General features: G+C 43.3%; 1 protein-coding gene across 1 annotated transcript; it reads right to left on the bottom strand.

Annotated features, from left to right (window-relative positions):
• Positions 1-1,042: 1,042 nt before the first annotated feature.
• Positions 1,043-23,525, bottom strand: LOC139173171 (mucin-3A-like). Its single transcript, XM_070762768.1, has 13 exons — positions 23,395-23,525; positions 16,595-19,718; positions 14,225-14,283; positions 13,475-13,635; positions 11,624-11,751; positions 10,663-10,721; positions 9,408-9,544; positions 9,193-9,317; positions 8,200-8,258; positions 6,731-6,885; positions 4,609-4,718; positions 4,274-4,387; positions 1,043-2,633 (listed from the first exon to the last, which is right to left on the bottom strand). Exons 1-13 carry the CDS (start codon positions 23,523-23,525, stop codon positions 2,592-2,594), a joined length of 4,404 nt encoding a protein of 1,467 aa, XP_070618869.1. The 3' UTR covers positions 1,043-2,591.
• Between the last annotated feature and the right edge of the window lie 478 nt (positions 23,526-24,003).

The raw sequence follows: 24,003 nt of genomic DNA, 5'->3' as shown, positions 1-24,003 counted from the left end.
TATAAATATCAGGATCACGAAGTGTCTTATTCAATGGTGAGTACCAGTAATAATATCTCCAAGACCACCTCCTGCCGCACGAATCCCAGCGACCGATTAGGTCCCACAGAGTGGGCCTTCTCCGGGTCCCATCAACTAAACAATGTCGGTTGGCGGGCCCCAGGGGAAGAGCCTTCTCTGTGGCGGCACTGGCTCTCTGGAACCAACTCCCCCCAGAGATTAGAACTGCCCCTACCCTCCTTGCCTTCCGTAAACTCCTTAAAACCCAACTTTGCCGTCAGGCATGGGAGAATTGAAACACCTCCCCCGGGCATGTTCAATTTATACATGGTATGCTTGTGTGTATGTCTGTTAGTATATGGGGCTCTTTTTTAATCTTAAATATTTTAAAGTTATTTGGATTATTTATGATTTGTTCTATCTTGTTGTGAGCCGCCCCGAGTCTTCGGAGAGGGGCGGCATACAAATCTAAATAATAAATAAAAAATAAATAAATAATGGTGAGTAAATGGTTGTTAAGGGAATGGGAAATGGTAATTTAGGGGTTTAAAGTGTTAAGGGAAGGCTTGTGATACTGTCCATAGCCAAAAACGGTGTATTTACTTCCGCATCTCTACTTCGCGGAAATTCGACTTTCGCGGGTGGTCTCGGAACGCATCCCCCGCGAAAATCGAGGGAACACTGTACATGTGAACCCAACCACCAAATAGCGACCTGTTTTGTTGTCTTGATTCAGCAGTTTGGATGGAGTCTTGCCAATTGTGGTTTAGGCAAGTAACCACCATTAACTGCACCAGAAGGCAAGGCAAGAAATAATGGGTGGAAATTAACCAAGGAGAGAAGCAAACGAGACCTAAGGAGAAATTTCTTGACAGTGAGGACAATTACCAGTAGGAACAGTTGTGGATGCTCCATTGCAGCTGTCAATGACCCAGGAATTTCAGAGAAAACGTCTTTCTTTGCCACCTGTAGACACATCCCACCTATTCCCCAAATCCATGGCTTCCCGCACCGGATACTTAAATAAGGTGTGAGGCTCAGGCAATTTCTTACAATTTATTCAGGACTGGATTTTAATACAAGAAAACGTTTTGGTAGCTGGAAGCCTGGAAGAAGTAGTTAAGTCAACTTCACCAGGCAGGTTTGACTTGCTCGCTATTAAAACAAACAATGGAGTCCATCAGATGGTGAGATTAAGGAAGTAGGAGTTAGGGGGGGGAGGGTTGTAATGCCAGGGGGGAGAGAAAAGAAACTCAGCCGTTAAAAGGGGCTGCCTCTGTCTCGAAGGGCAACTCAGCAAAGTGGACATTTCACCTTTTCCCCAAAATGCAGAATGGATGCAGCTGTGATTAAGACAACAATGAAACTTCAGGAAGAGTTTAGACTACAACTCCCATCCCTTCCGAGGTGATGGGAGCTGTGGTTCGACAGCCCCCGGAGAAGCAGCAAAATACAAGTAAGGCGATTGAGGTAGGAAAATTGTCAAGCCGGAGATAAAATGAAGAATTAAAACAGGAGCTGTCAATCCTCAACGTCATAAATACTGCAATTTAAAAAAAACACACCAAAATATCCACTTTGCCTTTGTTGAGTCCTCTACCATTTGGGTCTGGTTGCTTCTTGAAGAATACACCGGGCGTAAAAAAATTTCTTAGCTTCAAACATTGCTAAAACAGCAGCTTTGGAGAATCAAGTTTTGGTCGGGAGGTTATTTTAGGGTTTAAAAAAAAGTCCAAAAAAGAGGAAGACAGAAATTTGGCTCGGAATGGCAATGAGGAACTGGCATACACTCTAGTTCTGCAAAGACTTAATTTGGAGCCAATCCGATCTGTGCATCGAATCATCCCCTTGGAGCATTATCTGCTAAATTATTTGCTAAATTATTTGGGCGTGAGCACAGAAAACATCTTTTCTCCATCGTTTTGGACACGGGGACCAATTGTCCAGAAGGGATCAAAAATCCTCCCGTTTTTTCAAATCCAACCAGCCATCCGGATTTGTGTTTTTTACCTGCTGCACAGCCAACAATATATCACATCATCATTTAAAAATGACGGTGCTACGTTCCTTAAGTTTCCTAGAAGATTTGCGTCTACACACCGTGCGTTGTTGACATTTCAACCGTCAGGCAATTTAAACCAAAGGCGATCTTTCTACTTGCTCCTAAACTCTAACTAAATGCAGTTCCCATTCCCACCTGCCCCAAACTTTTCCAACTGAGAACAAAACAGGGGAAATGGAATCGTTCCATTCTCTTTCGCGCAAAGAGAGCAAGAAATTACTTTAAAGACATTGTTTAAAAGATCCAACGTGTTATATACTAAAAAGAAACTGGGATGGCTGCTTTGAGAGAAAACGCCTCGAGTGTGGATATCTACCCCACTGAGATCCAATAGAAAAGTGGGCCTTTAATGTCTCCAAGCTGCCTTTCCTTAAAAGCTCCTAGCAAAAAACAACAACACCACGTTGCCTTTGACCTAGCTGGTTTTAAGAGTTTCCCATGGAATAAAACTCGGCTTTCAACCTAATAAATTGTCTAGGGATTGCATTGCAGCATTGACAGAGAGAAATGGTTGCATTTTTGTTCTGGTTCAGGCGTTCTGGTGTCCAAAGCAGGAGTCCTTGATCTTTGCCTGTGGGTTATAGGAAAATGAGTTAGTCCTCAAGCCTTATGACCACAACTGAGCCCAGAATTCCTGCTGCTAAGCGAGACATTGGCGAAGTGAATTTTATCTCCCATTTTGCAGGGGTCCTTGCCCCCGTTGTTAGCAAATTGTTCAACTTCCCCATGTTAGGACTCTGCCCATAACTGTTAGGTTGGCAATATATTGGTCACTCATGCCCTCATCACCTCGAGGCTTGACTACTGTAACGCTCTCTACATGGAGCTACCTTTGAAAAATGTTCGGAAACTTCAGATCGTGCAGAATGCAGCTGCGAGAGCTATCATGGGCTTTCCCAAATATGCCCATGTCACACCAACACTCCGCAGTCTGCATTGGTTGCCGATCAGTTTCCGGTCACAATTCAAAGTGTTGGTTATGACCTATAAAGCCCTTCATGGCACCGGACCAGATTATCTCAGGGATGGCCTTCTGCTGCACGAATCCCAGTGACCAGTTAGGTCCCACAGAGTGGATCTTCTCCGGGTCCCGTCAACTAAACAATGTCGCCTGGCGGGACCCAGGGGAAGAGCCTTCTCTGTGGCGGCCCCGGCCCTCTGGAACCAACTCCCCCCCAGAGATTAGAACTGCCCCCACCCTCCTTGCCTTTCGTAAGCAACTTAAAACCCACCTCTGCCGCCAGGCATGGGGGGATTGAGATCCTCTTTCCCCCTAGGCCTTTACAATTCTATGCATGGTTTATGTATGTATGTATGTATGTATGTATGTATGTATGTATGTATGTATGTATGTTTGGTTTCTATATTAATAGATTTTTAATCATTTCTAATATCAGATTACTATTGTACACTGTTTTATTGTCGCTGTTAGCCGCCCCAAGTCTCCGGAGAGGGGCGGCATACAAATCCAATCAATCAATCAATCAATCAATCAATAAATAAATATTGGCTGCAGGTGTTGCATCTTATTTCCCTCTCTATTTCTCTTTGTCTGGCTACTCACTGATAGGTTTGCTCTGCAATTCTCTACATGTAGTCATGTATTCTAGCTAAAATGTGTTTAGGCTTGATATCTTTGTTTACCGATTATGACAAAGACAACTGGTAAGAAAGACTTTGTACTTAACATCTGGATTGTTATTCTGACTTATTGTGTGTGTGACTTTGAACAGTCATTAAATGAACTGTTGTAAGATGAGGATTATCTATCCACCCCGGGTGGATTAGATCAGAGTTCTCCAACCTTGGCAATTTAAGACTTATGGACTTCAACTCCCAGAATTCCCCAGCCAGCCATGAATGATAGAGTTGGAAGAGGCCAGAAGGTTCATCTAAGTCAGGGTCTCCAGCCTTGGCCACATTAAGACTTATGGACTTCAACTCCCAGAATTCCCCAGCCAGCCATGAATGATAGAATTGAAAGAGGCCAGAAGGTTCATCTAAGTCAGAGTCTCCAGTGTTGGCCACATTAAGACTTGTGGACTTCAACTCCCAGATTTCCTCAACCATCTTTGCTCTGGAACTCTGGGAACTGAAGTCTTACAAGCCTTATGGTTGCCAAGGATGGAGACCCCTGGACTGGTGATCTTGTTAGATTTTTTTTTTCATGCAAAGGCCTGTTTGCAAAGAATCCCCACACCCCAAACCTACCTCTTCAACATTTGCTTGATATCCTGGGTTATCCAGCTCAAATGCTTCTATATCCACTCCTGAAAAAGACTCTCGGTTGATTCTAATTTTGCCACGGCGAGCAAGCACTTTGGGCTTCAGGGAAAAGAAAGAAAGAATAAAGCAAGATGTGAGTTATAACAGGATATAGACAATCTTTTGGATTTCTGTAAAGGAGCCCTGGATAGCCATTGCAAATGTCCAATATCTTCTTAAACACCCATTTTTCGCCCAGGGACCGGGGCCGCCACAGAGAAGGCTCTTCCCCTGGGGCCCGCCAAACGTCTTGATTAGTGACCCCTGGCTGCAGCTCTTACCAGCCAAAGGAAGGTGGGGACAGCAATGACAACGAAGAGAATTAAAATGATGATGATCACAGCATAGAGGGGGACACCTGTTTTTTTCGAGTAAGGCTCCAGCCCAGCACCTGAGGAATTTAAAAAAAAAGTTAAATCAGATCATATGCCCATGGCAAACTTCATAGTAGCTCCTAACGGACCTGCCCAAGGTTGCCACGGTAAGAAGGCTCAGTGGCTCCAGTGGGAAGCAAACCCAGGAGCAGCATTGTTTGCCGATTGGTTTCCAAACACAATTCAAAGTGTTGGTTCCCCTAATTGTTGGAAATGTAAGCGAGAAATAGGCTCCTTTTTTCATCAGTGGTGGACTTGTAAAAAAAACCAAGTCATATTGGAATATACCGGTAATAGAAAAATGGATAAAAGAAATTACTTTACTAGATATTAAGAAAACACCAGAATTGTTTTTATTGGGAATAACGAATCAAAAATTTTAAAAGGATATTTTTTTAAAAAAATTATTCATATTTTAACAGCAGCTGGAATAGTATTTGCACAGAATTGGAAGGGAGGAGACATTCCCGAGGAAGACGATATAATAAATAAAATTATAGAGTGTGTTGAAATGGACATGATGACAAGGCAGTTAAATAACCAGGACGAATCAGAATTTTATGAGATCTGGAATAAACTGTATATATGGTTAAGTAAAAGAGGAAAAAATAAATAAAACTTAGATAATTTGGAAGCATGTATGGATATTAAAAATAGTTTTATCTTGTCAACGTTTTACGAAATAAGGGTATCATAACAATTTTTTTAATATATATATATTTGATTTATTATATTAATATTATAAGCTAAGAGTGAATTTTTTATTTCTGTATTAGTGTGACTTCAAACTAAGAGGGGTAATTGTAACCCCAAATAACTGTTTTATGTATGTTATGTTTGTCTTTTTATGAAAATGTAATAAAGTTTATTTTTAAAAAACCAAAGTGTTGGTTACGACCTCTAAAGCCCTACATGGCATCGGGCCAGATTTACTTATGGGACCGCCTCTTGCCCCATACAACCCAGCAGCCGGTCAGGTCCCACAGAGTCGGCCTTCTCCAGGTCCCAACAGCTAGACAGAGCCTTCTCTGTGGCAGCCCCAACCCTCTGGAATCAACTCCCTCCAGAGTTTCCCACTGCCCCCCGGAAGGCCTTAAAAACTCATCTGGGGCCGTTGGGCTTAACAATTTGAATCTGACTGTGGTATAAATGAGTGTGAGGGTATGGTTTTTATTAAATGGGTTTTGTAGATTGCTAATGAGGCTTTTAGATTATTTAATAGTGGACTTTTTGGATCTGTTATTGCATTTTGTATTTTTTTATATGTTGCTGGCGGTGGGATGATGGGACAAGGTAAGAGGATACATGGTTACTAGAATTCAAGACCAAGGTATAAAGAATAAATTAGAATTACTTTATAATATGTAAATAGGTATACTGTATTAAGCTCTTAAGTTAAAATGGTATGTAGAAAATATAAATCTTGGTGGAGGGGGTACGAATGTTGCTTGGTGATGGGCAAGCTGCCCTGTGTGCTTGGAGAAGAGTGGCATATACTGTATGTCCAATAAATAAATACAGGGTTCCCTCGATTTTCGCAGGGGATACGTTCCGAGACCGCCCGCGAAAATCAAATTTCCGCGAAGTAGAGATGCGGAAGTAAATACACCATTTTTGGCTATGAACAGTATCACAAGCCTTCCCTTAACACTTTAAACCCCTAAATTACCATTTCCCATTCCCTTAATAACCCTTTACTCACCATTATTACTGGTACTCACCATTGAATAAGACACTTAGTGATCCTGATATTTATAAACATAATTATTTATTAACAATAATTTTTTGTATTTATTTGCAAAAATTATTAATTTGGCAATGTCGTATGATGTCATCGAGTGGGAAAAACCGTGGTATAGAAAAAAAACCCGCAAAGTATTTTTTAATTAATATTTTTTGAAAAAGCGTGGTATAGGCTATTCGCAAAGTTCGAACCCGCGAAAATCGAGGGAACACTGTAAATGTCTTTTTTAATATTTATATATTCAATAAAAATTATTTTTTTAAAAAAAAAAACCTGAAATCCTACCTGCCACAGTAAAGGAGAACCGATCCACTTGAAAACTCGAGGAATCTAGGTAGTTCTTCGGATCGACCGAAACCGCCAACGTCTGGAGAACGTCCTTATTGCTTGGGGCTGGTTGCTGGAATATCACATCCCCGTAACAAACGAGGGAGCCACCTCTACAATTGCAAGAGAAAGACCATGCTGAAGGAAGTTGATCTGGTTCACACCTGGTGTTAAAACCCAGGTTGCTAATCTCACAGTGACCAGCTAGGTTCGTCCACTGCCCCTACTTTGTTCTCCAAGCCCACCTTTATTTATTTACTTATGTATTTCGTCGAACAAGTATAGGATTGTAGTTTGTATAAGTCCCTGTTAGCGACTACTTCACCTTTAACAACAACACAAGAGTACGCAATAGATACAAACTAAATGTAAATCGCTCCAAACTAGACTGCAGAAAATACGACTTCAGCAATAGAGGGGTCAACCCCTGGAATTCACTACCGGACTCTGTTGTTTCCTCCCCCAATCCCAAAATCTTCAACCTTACATTATCTACAATTGACCTCTCCCCTTTTCTAAGAGGTCTGTAAGGGGCGTGCATAAGTGCACTTATGTGCCTACCGTTCCTGCCTAATGTCTTTTTATCTTTTCTATCTCTACTTTATATTTATATTATGTTATATATTTGTATGGCAAATAAATAACAGAAGTAGTAAATAATGGGGAAAGATCAAAAGCAACATGAGAAAATATTATTTTACTGAAAGAGTAGTAGATCCTTGGAACAAACTTCCAGCAGACGTGGTTGATAAATCCACAATAACTGAATTTAAACATGCCTGGGATAAACATATATCCATCCTAAGATAAAATACAGGAAATAGTAGTATAAGGGCAGACTAGATGGACCGTGAGGTCTTTTTCTGCCGTCAATCTTCTATGTTTCTATAATGATAAAAGAAGACAATAGTTCAGGGATGGTAGGCACAATGGTGCACTTATGCACGCCCCTTACAAACCTCTTAGAAAAGGGGAGAGGTCAACTACTGTATAGACAATCTGAGGTTGAAGATTTGGGGGGTTTGGGGAAGAAACCACAGAATCAGGTAAAGCGTTCCAGGCGTTGATCACTCTATTTATTGCTGAAGTCGTATTTTCTGCAGCCTAGTTTAGAGCAGTTGACATTTAGTTTAAATCTATTACATGCTCGTGTGTTGCTGTAGTTGAAGGTGTAGTAGTCACTAAACAGGAAGGACATTTTGGTATCTGAATGTATGAACTACTGTTAGATCAGATCAGTTGTAAATTGTCTAATCACACCCTTGAAAATGTCCAAAGATACTTCACCAGAAGAGCCCTTCACTCCTCTACTTGAAACAGAATACCCAACCAAACTGGTAGACACTTAAGTTGAAGAAAGGCGATCTCAAATGTCATCACCAACCTAATCAGCAGGCTATGAAAGACAGAGAATTCAATTAACTTACGTGATATTACGGATTGCTACTTGGAGGAGGTTTTCGTATTTGCCAAGTATCCGCATAAGCTGGAAAGCAATTGGACAAGGTGAACCCTCTTACAAGCTGTATACTCATCACCTTTTCACCTATTACACCCCCTCGTCACTCCTGCCCTAGACTGGTCCCAGTTCCAACTTGGCAGGAGTCTCCAAACTTGGCAACTTTAAGACTTGTGGACTTCAACTCCCAGAATTTCCCAGCCACCAAGGAATTCTGGGATTTGGAAGTCCATAAGTCTTTATTTTAAAAAAATTATGAAATTACAGTGGTACCTCTACCTAAGAATGCCTCTACTTACGAACTTTTTTAGGTAAGAACCGGGTGTTCAAGATTTTTTTGACTCTTCCCAAGAACCATTTTCCACTTACAAACCCGAGCCTCCAAAACTGTAACCGGAAAAGGCGGGGAGAAGCCTCCGTGGGGTCTCTCGAGGAATCTCCTGGGAGGAAACAGGGCTGGAAAAGGTGGGGAGAAGCCTCCATGGGGCCTCTAAGAATCTCCTGGGAGGAAACAGGGCCGGAAAAGGGAGGGAGAAGCCTCCATCGGGCCTCTAGGAATCTCCTGGGAGGAAACAGGGCAGGAAAAGGTGGGGAGAAGCCTCCATGGGGCCTCTAAGAATCTCCTGGGAGGAAACAGGGCCGGAAAAGGCGGGGAGAAGCCTCCATGGGGCCTCTAGGAATCTCTGGGAGGAAACAGGGCCGGAAAAGGCAGGAAGAAGCCTCCATGGGGCCTCTCCAGGAATCTCCTGGGAGGAAACAGAGCCTCCACCCTCCCTGTGGTTTCCCCAATCGCACACATCATTTGCTTTTACATCAATTCCTATGGGAAAAATTGCTTCTTCTTACAAACTTTTCTACTTAAGAACCTGATCACGGAACGAATTAAGTCCATACGTAGAGGTACCACTGTATTTAGCAAAAGATCAATTTGGGTTTCCAGCAACCGTTCAATCTCACTTACTGTATCGGAAAGATCCTTTGCAAAGTCCTGACGTTCTTCAGAAGAACGGTCCAACATCTTCTCATTGAATATTCTGTTGGTTATCAAGAAGGAAACGGGGAAGACCTGGAGACTGAGCTTTGAACCTGGAATTCAAAGAGTTGCACTTAAGGAAAAATGTACCTCTCACCTGAACCCAACAACCTGAGGTCAGTCATGGAGTTGTACCTACTGACCATTGATGGAGAGGGAGCTGAGGTCCACAGAAATGTTTGAAAGCCCAATCAGGGCTTTGAGGATCCAGTCGACGTCCACATGAATCTCGGTGTTGATGAAGAGATTTCCATTTATAACAATGCCACCTTGGGTAGTTCTGTACAAGAGAAATTGTGTTACTTTCTGTTAATTAAAACTTGACTTCCAGATGATGTGAAAATTCAGCATTTGATATACATTTGACTATAAGCAAAAAAAATATTTTTTTAAAATCTTCAACTGAACCCATAAAGCTGTTTTGGATTGGTCAAGTGTCCAGCCTGGAAAATATCCAGCCCACTATTTTTTTGGGAGAATTTAATTATCTTATTTTTCGGTGCGTAAGACGCACCTGTTTCCTCCCTAGAAGAGGCTGATAATTTGGGTGCCTCTTATACTCTGAACGTAGCTTTTTTTCAGCCCTAACTAACTGCTAACGATGTTCCCAGCTCTTACTGGCTTGCAAGCTTTTTCATTGTTTCTCTCTGCAAAGAATGTTTTCCAAGCCCTAAGTCTTTGCAGGGTTTTCCCCATTGGGTGGGGCTGTGGTCATTAGTGAGGCTGCTATAAATAGCAGCCTGTGGGTTTGGCCATTGTGGAGGATTATCTGATCGTTGTGTTTCGTGACTGCTTTGCTGACTTTGACTTTTGTGTGCTGATTTTCCCCCGCTTTGAAACTAAACCAGAGCAAAGTGTGTTTCATTTTGTGGAGGAAGAAGAAGGACTGTGAATTGCCTCACAGCTGCAAGTGTCTCAGAACTGATAAGGGACTTGTACAAATTACCAGTTTGTTTGGAGACGAGGGCTCTTTGCTATACAAAGAGGGCTTAGTTTATTTGCATTTTTGGTATAAAGAACACTGTTTTGAATTTTCAAACGTGTGTGTGTCTGAAATTGTATCTGTGCATTTTCGGGAGGATTCTACCAGAGAGCTCGACAGAACATATTCTGGTATACTGTACTTTATACTCCGAAAAAATAATTTAACTTAATCAACTTCTATGCCGCCCAATCCCATAGGACATGGGCAGCTTACAACAATAAAAATAATACAATAGTACAATAAAAAAAAGAAGTCAGACAGCAACAATTTAAAAAAACCCATGACCCTAACAAACCCATTATAACACACACACACCAAAAAATCCCCCAATCTAACATATATACAAGACAAACATAATTCAGGCACGTCTGATGTGAAAGTTCATGGTCCCTTTCCAGAATTTTGCTACTTACCGGTTATCAACAAGGGAGATCAAATGAACGTCATATTGGGTTGCAAGCAACAGTTTCATCTGTATGGGCAGAAATTATTGTATCACTGAGTCATAAATTCAGTTTGCAGAATTAAGGATTAACTCTGCATCTCAACAGACATATACAGTGGTACCTCTACTTAAGAACGCCTCTACTTAAGAACTTTTCTAGATAAGAACCGGGTGTTCAAGATTTTTTTGCCTCTAGTTAAGAACCATTTTCTACTTAAGAACCTGAGCCCGGAAAAATTTCCCAGGAAATTTGAGAGCGGCACAAAGGCCCGGCCAGTTTCCTGCCATTCCCCTTTTAATCCTAGATATCTCGGGCTTTTCTGGGCTGCCAGAGGAGCCTTTTGGTGGTGCTTAAGGAGGCTTTGGCAGTCCAGAGCGAACGGAGCATTTTCCTTTCTCTGGGCGCTTGGAGAGGGAATAAACCTCTGCCAGCGCCCAGAGAAAAGAAACACTCCCTTCGCTCTGGGCAGCAACTGTCCTCCTCCTCTTCTTCTTCCTCCTCCCACCCAAATTCCGAGCTTTTATTTCTTTCCTAATGGGTTTGCACGCATTATTTGCTTTTACATTGATTCCTACGGGAAAAATTGCTTCTATTTAAGAACTTTTCTAGTTAAGAACCTGGTCACGGAACGAATTAAGTTCTTAAGTAGAGGTACCACTGTACTTAAGACCTTTACGGGTAAGTTCTTAATTTTTTATCCCTCCCTAAATCTTGGAACATATCTATACTTCATTAAGCTTCGAGTTTCCTGGCACAGAAGTTCATCAAGGAAAATTATCTGAGATCTGAACTTGGAAGAAGTAGACTAAACATTGGTGAAACCTACTCATCTAATTTAACCAAGCAGGACTGGCTAAACTCATCCACCATGGGCCTCTCTTCTCTCAGAGGTCCTCCATGCCTGAAGTCAAAGACCTTGTTCCATTACCTTGATCTTCACACTTTCCAAGTGTTTTTGGACAAAGTTCTCGTCACCAAAAGCTGATAGCGACCCCTGTTCCAGGAGGGTGAAAAATACAGGCAACTTCTCAGGTTCTAAATTTTTCAACTTGATGCCTAGGGAAAACAGAGGACAATTCTAAGACACATGACTATAAGCAGAAGCATCTTCCCGTTCTACATCAATTACAAATCAACCAATAGATATAAATCAAAACAAATAAATTTCAGTATGCAAAGGAAGCTTGCTACTGCCTTGTTGCAGGAAGGAAATTAAGTTCCTTAACTAAGCCCAATGTTTATGTAAATGAAGACTCAATCAGAAGTATCTAAAAAGGTTAAACTGGGGAAAAAATGAATTGGTTGGTGGTAGTTGCAGGAGACAAGACTAGGATAAAGAGGCAGCACAAGATAAAATACATATATGGAAAGCCAAGATTTAAATATATTAGATAGGAGATTTTAATCTGTACAATCTGGAGGACAGAAGGAAAAGGATCGAAACATTTAAATATGTCAAAGGGTTAAATAAGGTTCAGGAGGGAAGTGTTTTTAATAGGAAAGTGAACACAAGAACAAGGGGACACAATCTGAAGTTAGTTGGGGGAAAGATCAAAAGCAACATGAGAAAATATTATTTTACTGATAGAGTAGTAGATCCTTGGAACAAACTTCCAGCAGACGTGGTTGATAAATCCACAGTAACTGAATTTAAACATGCCTGGGATAAACATATATCCATTGTAAGATAAAATACAGGAAATAGTATAAGGGCAGACTAGATGGACCATGAGGTCTTTTTCTGCCGTCAGTCTTCTATGTTTCTATGTTTATAAACAGGGACAATCATGATAGGTAAGAGCTTGAGACAAATTTTAATTTGTTATGTAATGATAATAGAACCATCCACAGAGAAGGATTTAGAGGGTGAAAGGGAAGTAGGAAGGAATGACAGAGAGGAGGAAGAGTGGAAAAGGAGGAAGGAGAAAGGAAAGGTAGGAGGAAGAGGGAGATGGAGTAAGTATTCCACGTTTCTACAACACTCCGTGACCTGCATTAGCTGCCAATCAGTTTCCGGTCACAATTCAAAGTGTTGGTTATGACCTTTAAAGCCCTACGTGGCATTGGACCAGAGTACCTCCGGAACCGCCTGCTACCGCACAAATCCCAGCGACCTATAAGGTCCCACAGAGTTGGCCTTCTCCAGGTCCCATCAACTAAACAATGTCGTCTGGCGGAAGAGGGGAAGATCCTTCTCTGTGGCGGCCCCGGCCCTCTGGAATCAACTCCCCCCGGAGATTAGAACTTCTCCCACCCTCCTTTTGTCTTTTGTAAACTACTCAAGACCCACCTTTACCGCCAGGCATGGGGGACTTGGGACACCTTTCCCCCAGGCTCTTTATATTTTATATTTGGTATGTATGTGTTGTCTGGTTTTTAATATGATAGGGTTTTATATATTTCTTTTTAATATTAGGTTTGTTTCACTATAACATTGTTTTTATCATTGTCGTGAGCCGCCCCATGTCTTCGGAGACGGGCGGCATACAAATCTAATAAATTGAATTGAATTGAATTGAAAGTAAGTAGGTAGTAGAGGCGGAATAGCCGCCTGAGTTAGAAAGAAGGAAGTAGAAGGACAAAAGTTGGATATAGATGAGGTAATACAGTATAAAGCAAACCTGTACATAATGATATATGTACATTAAGAGGTATTGAAGGTATATGAAGCTGTATGTTGATTGTGGAGAAAATTTTTAAAACTGTTTGCAGGAAAAATAAAAAGGTTAAATCATGGCCACGACCAAAGATGACGGACGTCCATTGTTTAGTGACTCACCATTTAAGTTCAAAGATCTCAAATCTATCTTCCAGTTAAAAAAGTCATCTGTTCTCTTGATCTTAATCTCTGTCACAATTGTCCGCAGGATGTCCGAGAGGGTGGGCAAAAAGCCCGTTGCCTGGAAGACCAGCTGGCTCTCCACCATGAGAGATCCCCTCCTATGGGACAGAATTCAGGAGAACATCTAGAGACACTGTTTTGTCAGATGGGATGGGTAGGACCTTCACAACACTTTCCTAGCATGTTAGAATTCCAGGAATTGCCGTCCAGGTTGTCTTAATTAATGCAACCACTGGAAAACGATTCCCGGTTTGCCACAGCTGTATGATGTTGTGCCGGTGCCTGGAGGCTGTTGGGGTCTGGATGGGTGTCAACAGACTCAAACTCAACCCTGATAAGACAGAGTGGCTGTGGGTTTTGCCTCCCTGGGACAATTCCATCTGTCCGTCCATTACCGGGGGGGGGGGAATCATTGACCCCGTCAGAGAGGGTCCACAACTTGGGCGTCCTCCTCGATCCACAGCTCACATTAGAGAAACATCTTTCAGCTGTGGCGAGGGGGGCGTTTGCCCAGGTCCGCCTGGTGCACCAGTTGCGGCCCTATTTGGACCGGGAGCCACTGCTCACAGTCACTCATGCCCTCATCACCTCGAGGCTCCATACTGGTATTTCATCCCCTTCTTATCCTTAATTCCATGGCTCTCTTTGTGTCTAAAAACCGAGTGATACATTTGGAAGCATACTCACAAGAAACGAAGAACCTTTGCGTAGAGAAAATTCTCATAGGTAGACAGCATCTTCTTCAACTGGAGGAACATTAAAATAGAGGGTTAAAGGAGTAGTTTTGCCCAGAAGAATGTTAAGAATGTAGGGAGCCAGTAGAGAAAACTCTACCTGGATAATTCATGGCTATTACAAAACGTTTCTTTTTTCAACAACCACGTTTATTGCAATGGTAGGTATCGAGCTATACGAGATCAAGAAAGTAAGAACTGCAAATCTCAGTAAGGTCTCTTTAATGTTAAATTTTGGGATGAACAAAGACATGGAAATTATACACTGCTCAAAAAATAAAGAGAACGCTCCAAGAACACATCCTAGATGTGAATGAATGAAATCTTCTAAGTGAATACAGTGATACCTCGTCTTACAAACTTAATTGGTTCCGGGATGAGGTTCTTAAGGTGAAAGGTTTGTAAGATGAAACAATGTTTCCCATAGGAATCAATGGAAAAGCGATTAATGCGTGCAAGCCCAAAACTCACCCCTTTTGCCAGCCAAAGTGCCCGTTTTTGTGCTGCTGGGATTCCCCTGAGGCTCCCCTCCATGGGAAACCCCACCTCCGGACTTCTGTGTTTTTGCGATGCTGCAGGGAAATCCCAGCAGTGCAAAAACGAGCGCTTCGCTGGCAACGGAAGTCCGGAGTTGGGGTTTCCCAGTGAAGGAGCATCAGTGAAATTGCAGCATCGCAAAAAACACAGAGGTCCGGAGGTGGGGTTTCCCATGGAGGGGAATCTCAGGGGAATCCCAGCAGCACAAAAACGGGTGCTTTGCTGGCAATGGAAGTCCGGAGGCGGGGCATCCCAGCGGCGGTGGTGGGTTTGTAAGGTGAAAATAGTTTGTAAGAAGAGGCAAAAAAATCTTAAACCCCAGGTTTGTATCTCGAAAAGTTTGTATGACGAGGCGTTTGTTTGTAAGACAAGGTATCACTGTACTTTGTTCTGTACAAAGTTGAATGTGTTGACAACATGTGAAATTGAGTGTCAATCAGTGGTGCTTCCTAAGTGGATAGTTTGATTTCACAGAAGTTTGATTTACTTGGAGTTATATTGTGTTGTTTAAGTGTTGCCTTTATTTTTTTTGAGCAGTATATTTCCAACCCTTGTCAATAGCAAGTTCTGAAGACCTACCTTCAGAAGTTCTGGATGATCACTTGCCTGGAATGGTAAGTTAAGCTGTACGAGTTTGCACGAGCAAACCTGGAGCATCCCACCCCTGATAATATCACATTACACCGAGGAGCAGTGTTTCAAGAGGCCTACTCACCCAATCCTCAAATCTCTTTGATACTTTTTAATATTTAATATTTGCCCAGGTTCGCCTGGTGCACCAGTTGCGGCCCTATCTGGACCGGGAGTCGCTGCTCACAGTCACTCATGCCCTCATCACCTCGAGGCTCGACTACTGTAATGGCTCTCTACATGGGGCTACCTTTGAAAAGTGTTTGGAAACTCCACATCGTGCAGAATGCAGCTGCAAGAGCAATCATGGGCTTTCCCAGGTATGCCCATGTTACACCAACACTCCGCAGTCTGCATTGGTTGCCGATCAGTTTCCGGTCACAATTCAAAGTGTTGGTTATGACCTATAAAGCCCTTCATGGCACCGGACCAGATTATCTCCGGGACCGCCTTCTGCCGAACAAATCCCAGTAACTGATTAGGTCCCACGGAGAGGGCCTTCTCCGGGTCCCGACAACTAAACGATGTCGTTTGGCGGAACCCAGGGGAAGAGCCTTCTCTGTGGCGGCCCCGGCTCTCTGGAACCAACTCCCTCCAGAGATCAGAATTGCCCCTACCCTCCTCGCCTTTCGTAAGCTCCTTAAAACCCACCTCTGCCATCAGGCATGGGGGAAGTGAGATATTCTTTCCCCCTGGGCCTCTACAGTTTATGCATGGTATGTCAGTATGTATGTCTGGTTTTTTATAATAAGGGTTTTTAATTGTTTTATTATTGGATTGCTACATATTGTTTTTATCACTGTTGTTAGCCGCCCCAAGTCCATGGAGAGGGGCGGCATACAAATCCAATAAATAAATAATAAATAAAATAAAATAAATAAAATCTCTACAGCTAGGTCCCAAAAGTCAGGAGTGTTTGCCTCCTAAAAACCCTTTTTTTGATCTTTGATCAAATATCCTAGTTACCTATCATGCAATATGAAGAATTCTGGCTGTTTGCTATCTTTCAATTAATCTCGAGGGCCGCTAAACAATCATGGAAATATTGTAGACTGAAATCGGTGCATGAATAATCTAGCAAGAACATCAACAGTGGATTTAAAAAAAAAGAAATTTCCAGATAGGGAAAAGAAGGGGATAAGAAGAAAATGCTTACTATTAATTTTATTTCTCTTTCCAGTTTCTTATAACTTTCCGAAGACTTGTTCATCAGGGAAACGGTGTAATCTATTTTGATGAGACGAAACCACAAAGACAGCACACGGACTGGTGGAAGAGTTGAAGCCAATTTACCCAGGGTCAAATTCTCCTTCGCTGATGGGTCCAACGGCAAGGTGGTGAATTTGGACTTCGGCTGTTGTGAAGAATGATCACTTTGGACTTGTGTCACAATTTTTGTTCTGGGTATTGTAGTTGTGTCTCTCTCTTCTGATCGGGACACCTTGGCATCAGCAAGGGTCATGTTCTTCTTGGGCTCCGTTGTCCCTAAGATAGGACTCAAAAACTTTCTACCCAAGAGCGGTTGGGAAGTCATGCTTTGAGTCGATATACTTGGAGGTGGCGTGAAGATACTCCCTGGGCAAGAGATGTTCCTACAAGTAGTTTTTGACTCAACTGGAAGAGTTCTTTGACTGGCCCCCAGCGTGGTTGTAGCAGAAAATATAGCCGTTGCCTGGTTGGATTTGTTCTCCAGGAAAGAGGGATAGGCAGGGATACCAAAATTGCTGGAGGTGGTGAATCTTGAGCTACGAACGGGCAAAGTTGTTCTTCTGGTTGTTTGTATATTATCTGCAGTGGAGGTGCCTGTGTCCTTCAAGGTGGCCATTTCAGAAGACGTACGTAAGCCAACTGTAGGAACTTTTGTAGGTAAAGACGGTGCTATTCCACCCACTGTATTCCGTGACTCTAGAGAAAGTGGTGTGGCACCAAATGATTTTGTACCTCTAGGTCTCATCTGCTCTCTTCTGGCTAGGTGGCCCTCCGTAACGTTAATAAACATTTTCGATGTTAACTTGGCAACACTGGTTCTAGAGAAGGGAATGGATGATAAAGAACGGTGGAATGGCATGATTAAAGATCTATCAATTTCTATCAAATCTGGAAGAGAAACTGTGGGGTGAGATTGTGATAGACTGGAAAACTTCTGTTCAACAGAAGGGCTACCAAAAGATTCCACTGCAGCACTAATGCTGTGTCCTTCTGAAAGATCAGTGTAGGTCAGTCTAGTTGAAGTTGCTCCAATTGGATGTAGAACATCTCCTATATCTAAATATGGGAGTGACGGAACAGCAGAGTCAGTTTTTGTGGTACCAAGACTAAATACCTTTGTCACCAGCAAATCTGTAACTGTCTGAGGTTCAGAAGAATCCTTTGATGTTTGCCACATCTTGGAAGCAGGAGTGGTAGAACTTAGAGGAGATGATGGAGTAGCTCCAGTTCCCCTCTTTGGCAAGGTATCTACTGGCTGAACATTGGTCAGTTTTCTGACTGGATCAGGTTCTGTAGCAGTTAGAGGAGACTTCGAGGTAGGTATCTCTTTCATACTTTCTGAGGTCGGTCTCTTTGTTCCATGGGTCTCTAATGGACTCCTGTAATCAGTAGCATGGTTTGTACTTTCCAACAGATCGGTTTGAAAGGAAACCCAGGGTCCAGTTTTAGCATTTCCAGAAAGCAATGTGGTAAGCGGTGAAGAAGTCTGATGATTCAAGACATTGACCCCAACACTAGTTGCATCAGTTTCGCCTTTTGAGATGGTGCTCACTGTAGGATCAATGTAACCTTCAACTATGGAAACAGTGTTGTCCTTTGGTTCCAGTTTGATGGCTTCCACAAGAGAGATAGTTAGCATATTACGAGAAGCCAAGGAGACCTCATCTCCTTTTGAAGTTCCAAAAGGTGAAGTTGTTGGAAAGCTTTCAATGTGTTCTTTCGACAGAGAACTCCGGGGTTCAAGAGTAGGGTTGGCTTCCTTCAGAAGGCCAACAGTTGCACTTGCAAAAGCAAGTTGTGTCACTCCAAGTGAAACTTTGTGTCTTGATGTCTCAGCTACAGACATAGGAATAGTATCAGGAGACCCTGGCACCATCCTATCACTCTCATTATTAGCCACGTCAAGAGACAACTCTGATGAGCCTGGTGGACTGGAGTTTGTCAATGGCGTCGTGAAACTGACTTCAAGCCGTTGAGATGCCTGCAAGATGAAATCTGCTGTCGATCGTTGGGTTGAAGAAGTCACCACTGTAATGAACTTATGGATAGACGGCGAGGCTGGGGCATTTTCTTCATAAGGATGGGGTGCTGTGGAATTCTCAAGATGGGGTCCAGCCATTGAGGTTGATGGAGGAAAAAGCTCACGGGGCTCAATCCTTCCGGAAATGGGTCCACGTGAAGACCAACTGAGGCTCAAAGGTTCAACTTGCTGCCGAGTGGAAACCCCAGTGGTCTCTTCTGAGATTACAGATGTAGGCATAGGAACACGAGTGTTGGTTTCAACTGGGTGTGTAGCAGAGACCCAAATGGAGGAGAGATGTTGAGTTACAGGAATGATGACATCTGCTGGTGGGTTGGTAGCAGCCAACTGAGAAGCATCATAGTGTTCATTATATGTGGGTGCCTGGTCAATGGTGGTCTTTCTTGAGCTTGCCATCTGGGATGGAATAGACGTGGGACCCAGGACGTTATCGCTACGAGAGCTGAAGAACTTGGAAGCACCAGAGCTCTGAGATGTTCCTTCACTTCTTGATGGGAGAAATACTGATCTTCCCTCCACGGTGCCAGAAGTCTCTGATCCAGTAGAAGAAACCATATCCTGAAGACTTGTACTTACTGATTTAAAGCTGGACGGTGTTGAGTAAGATCTTCTGGTCCTCTTTCCATCATCACTGAAAGAGTCGAGATGTTGAGAAAGAGAGGTACGAGTCTTCCCGGCGTTTCTCTGACTTACACCAGTTTGATTAATTAACCTACTAAATGACAAGTCCGTTGTCAGTTGGACCCACTGGGTGTGTCCAGGATTTGTGGGTTTCTCCGCTGAGATGGTTGTGACGTTGCCACTTGGCCAACTGGTAGCAGAAACTGAATTTAAAAAGTGTTTATCTTCCTTGCTGGCGGCAGTGGTGACGAAAAGAAAAAGGATAGTGAAGAGGATGGGCCACTTTGGTCTTTTGGCAACTCTTACTGAGTCGGGAAGTGGACATAAAATCGGGGGGGTGAAGGGCAGGTCTGCAGGTTGAGGTTCTTCTGTCCCGTGGCATCTTCTAGAACCCAACATGGCTGGTTCACTGTGAAACAATAGGAAGTCAAGTTATTTGAGCACATGTGCAATTTCCCAGAATATTCTTCCTCCCACCCATCCATCCATCCACCCACTCACCCACCCACCCACTCACCCACCCACTCACCCACTCACCCCAGAATCAAATTGGGAGCAGCTAAAATGGAACTCCTAAACTCAATTCAATTCAATTTATTAGCAGTGGAAGTGATGTGCCGGTGTCTGGAGGCTGTTGGGGCCTGGATGGGTGTCAACAGACTCAAACTCAACCCAGATAAGACAGAGTGGCTGTGGGTTTTGCCTCCCAAGGACAATCCCACCTGTCCGTCCATTACCCTGGGGGGGGGGGAATTATTGACCCCCTCGGAGAGGGTCCGCAACTTGGGCGTCCTCCTCGATCCACAGCTCACATTAGAGAACCATCTTTCAGCTGTTGCACCAGTTGCGGCCCTATTTGGACCGAGTCTCACTACTCACAGTCACTCATGTCCTCATCACCTCGAGGTTCGACTACTGTAATGCTCTCTACATGGGGCTACCTTTGAAAAGTGTTCGGAAACTTCAGATCGTGCAGAATGCAGCTGCAAGAGCAATCATGGGCTTTCCTAAATATGCCCATGTCACACCAACACTCCGCAGTCTGCATTGGTTGCCGATCAATTTCCGGTCACAATTCAAAGTGTTGGTTATGACCTGTAAAGCCCTTCATGGCATCGGACCAGAATATCTCCGAGACCACCTTCTGCCGTACGAATCCCAGTGACCAATTAGGTCCCACAGAGTGGGCCTTCTCTGGGTCCCGTCAACTAAACAATGTCGGTTGGCAGGCCCCAGAGGAAGAGCCTTCTCTGTGGCGGCCCCGACTCTCTGGAACCAGCTCCCCCCAGAGATCAGAACTGCCCCTACCCACGTCGCCTTTTGCAAACTCCTTAAAACCCACCTTTGTCGTCAGGCATGGGGGAACTGAGATATCTCCCCCGGGCCTATACAATTTATGTATGGTATGCTTGTGTGTGTGTCTGTTTAATAATGGGTTTTTTTAATATTTTATATTGTAAATTATTAGATTTGTTATAAACTGCTTTTAATGTGTTGTGAGCCGCCCCGAGTCTACGGAAATAAATAAATAAATAAATAAATAAATAAATAAATAAATAAATAAACAAACAAACAAACAAACAAACAAACAAATTTGTATGCCGCCCCTCTTCGAAGACTCGGGGAGGCTCACAACAATAATAAAAACAATATTCCAGCGAAAACAAATCTAATATTAAAAAGCACATAAAACCCTATCATATTTAAAAAAGCAAACAACATATACATACCCAAACATAAATATAAAAAAGCCTGGGGGAAATGTGTCTCAACTCCCCCATGCCTGGCGGTATAGATGGGTCTTGAGTAATTTACGAAAGACAAGGAGGGTGGGGGCAGTTCTAATCTCCGGGGGGGGGAGTTGATTCCAGAGGGCCGGGGCTGCCACAGAGAAGGCTCTTCCCCTGGGGCCCGCCAAATGACATTGTTTGGTCGACGGGACTCGGAGAAGGCCAACTCTGTGGAACCTTATCAGTCGCTGGGATTCATGCGGTAGCAGGCGGTTCCGGAGGTACTCTGGTCCAATGCCATGCAGGGCTTTAAAGGTCATAACCAACACTTTGAATTGTGACCGGAAACTGATCGGCAGCCAATGCAGGCCACGGAGTGTTGCAGAAAAGTGGGCGAATCTAGGAAGCCCCACGATGGCTCTCCATCCTTCTGAGATGAGTAAAACAAGGACCCGGATTGTGGGGGCAATATGCTGGCTCTGTTAAAAAAGTGCTATTGCTAACATGTTGTAAGCCGCCCTGAGTCTAAGGAGAAGGGCGGCATTAAAAAAATCAAATAAATAAATATTCAGCAAGTTGATTGTTGACCTATATTGACCTATACAACCCTACATGACTTAGGACCAGATTACTTATGGGACCATCTTCTGCGTCATGTATCCCAGAGGCTGGTTAGGTCCCACAGAGTTGGTCTTTTCCAGGTCCCGTCAGCCAGACAATGTCATCTGGTGGGGCCTAGGGAAAGAGCCTTCTCTGTGGTGGCCCCAGCCCTCTGAAACGAACTCCCTTCGGAGATATGTACCGCCTCCATCCTCCTAGTATTTCGTAAAGTTTTGAAGAGCCATTTCTGCCGACAGGCATAGGGACCATGAGTTGAATGAATGATTGAATGGTATGAATGTGGATGATTGCGTAAGGGGTTTTAGATTCTAATCTATCTATCTATGTATCTATCATCTAATCTATCTATCATCTAATCTATCTATATATGTATCTATCTATCTAATCTATCTATCTATCATCTAATCTATCAATCTATCTATCTATCATCTAATCTATCATCTAATCTATCTATCTATCTATCTATCTATCTATCTATGTATCTATCTATCTTTCTACCATCTATCATTTATCTATATCTATCTATCATCTATCATTTATGTATCGATCATCTACAGCATCTATCATCTAATCTATCTATCTATCTATCTACCATCTATCATTTCTCTATATCTATCTATCATCTATCATTTATGTATCGATCATCTACAGCATCTATCATCTATTATTTATCTATCAATCATTTATCTATATTAATATCATCTATTATTTATCATCTATCTATTTATCTATCTTATCTATCTGTATCTCTCTCTCTCTCATCTATCTATCTATCTATCTATCTATCTATCTATCTATCTATCTATCTATCTATCTAATTTCTAGGCCGCCCTTCTCCAGGGGACTCAGGGTGTCTTGCAACATAAAATCAATTACAAAACTACAGATAAAATTATATGCCCCGCCCTAAACCCCAAAATTTAAAATTTCCCAACATTAAACCCATTCATTCAAACTCATCCAATCCCAAACACATTATGGGCCTTAGCAAGATGTCAAGGATCAACAGCATCAAGTTGAATTTAGCTACAAGAAGTCCCACGTGGTTGGTTGGTTTATTTCCAAAACCCAGTCGGATTCTCCCCCCCCCCCCCCCCCCAAGGTTTGGCTTCAAGAAAAAAGCAAAACATATTCAAAAAAGAAAAAAGTCCAGTTGCCTTTTGGAAATAAACCTTGCAGCCCTCTTCTCCATGAAAACTGAGCTTCTTTTTCAAACCACACCCTGCTCCTAACAGAACCCCCAATGCTGGCTTGAGAAAAGTAACCTAGCGAATTGTGGCTTAAGGGGAAATTGATTCAAACTCTGATGGGAGGGACTCTGCTTCCCAAAAGGATACCCTTTCATTACATAATTTAAAAAATATTTTAAATGCCTCTGCGTTTAGTAATACAGTATTAAATTCGTGCGTTATCCAACTTTCCCCCCCGTTTTTGGATCATTTTACTCGGGTTTGAGAAAGACTCGCTAGGATAAAGCAACCGACCTAGGAGGGCGCAAAGAAGGAGCAGGATCTGGAGAAGGAAAGGCGCGCAGCAAAATACTTGTGGATCCTATTCTCTGAAATGGATCTGGAGAGGGGATCCCAGGCTTTTGGGTCCCACGTGCCCTATAGCAAGCGCGCACTCGGAACCACGCGGTGTGTGTTGCGGGGGGGGAGCCGGGTTCTGCCGCTGCGCCCTCGCCCCCAAAGACACGCGCACCCCAAATCCTTCGGGGGCCCTTTTTGCGCTCACCCGCAGCACCTGCTACCTAAACGCATCTCATTCTTGGCACGCCTTAGCAGGCAGCCTTGTTCCCAAAGCGACTCGCCTCGCGCCCGGCGGACTACAACAGCCAGCTCAATTAACCAGGCAGGCAGCCGCATGGCAATTGTAGTCCCCAGGGCATTAGGAAAGGCTGCTTCTGGGGTAAACACACACACACAGCACAGGAGGAGACTTGAAACAGCTCCGCACCTGGCCCCCTTTCCAGCCAAGCGCCTCCCCACCTCTTACCTGCGACCTGGAGCGATCCAGAGGCTCTTTTGCGCCCCTAAAAAGAAAACCGCCTAATTGCGAAGGCTTTTGTGGGCGGATTCCCCGGAGCCCAATTAGCACCTTTTAGCCAACCGAGGAGGGGGCCTCGGGCGGGGCTGGAGGAGGGAGCAGGTGGAGGGGAGGCTAGCCAACCCAAGTTTGGCTTCTCTGAGCAGGCTGGTTTGCAGAATAACTAAACGAGTAAGTGAATGAAAGACCATGGAAAGCAAAGCCTGTTTGTTTCCTTTCCTTTTGTTTTGTTTTGTTTTGTTTGAGACTGTGTGGCAGGGTTGCCAACTGACTGACCGGGTCCTGCACCTATGCCAT

Source organism: Erythrolamprus reginae, chromosome 10, assembly GCF_031021105.1.
Source record: "Erythrolamprus reginae isolate rEryReg1 chromosome 10, rEryReg1.hap1, whole genome shotgun sequence".
NCBI classification, from domain to species: domain Eukaryota; kingdom Metazoa; phylum Chordata; class Lepidosauria; order Squamata; family Dipsadidae; genus Erythrolamprus; species Erythrolamprus reginae.
This window is presented reverse-complemented; position numbering and strand designations above follow the sequence as displayed.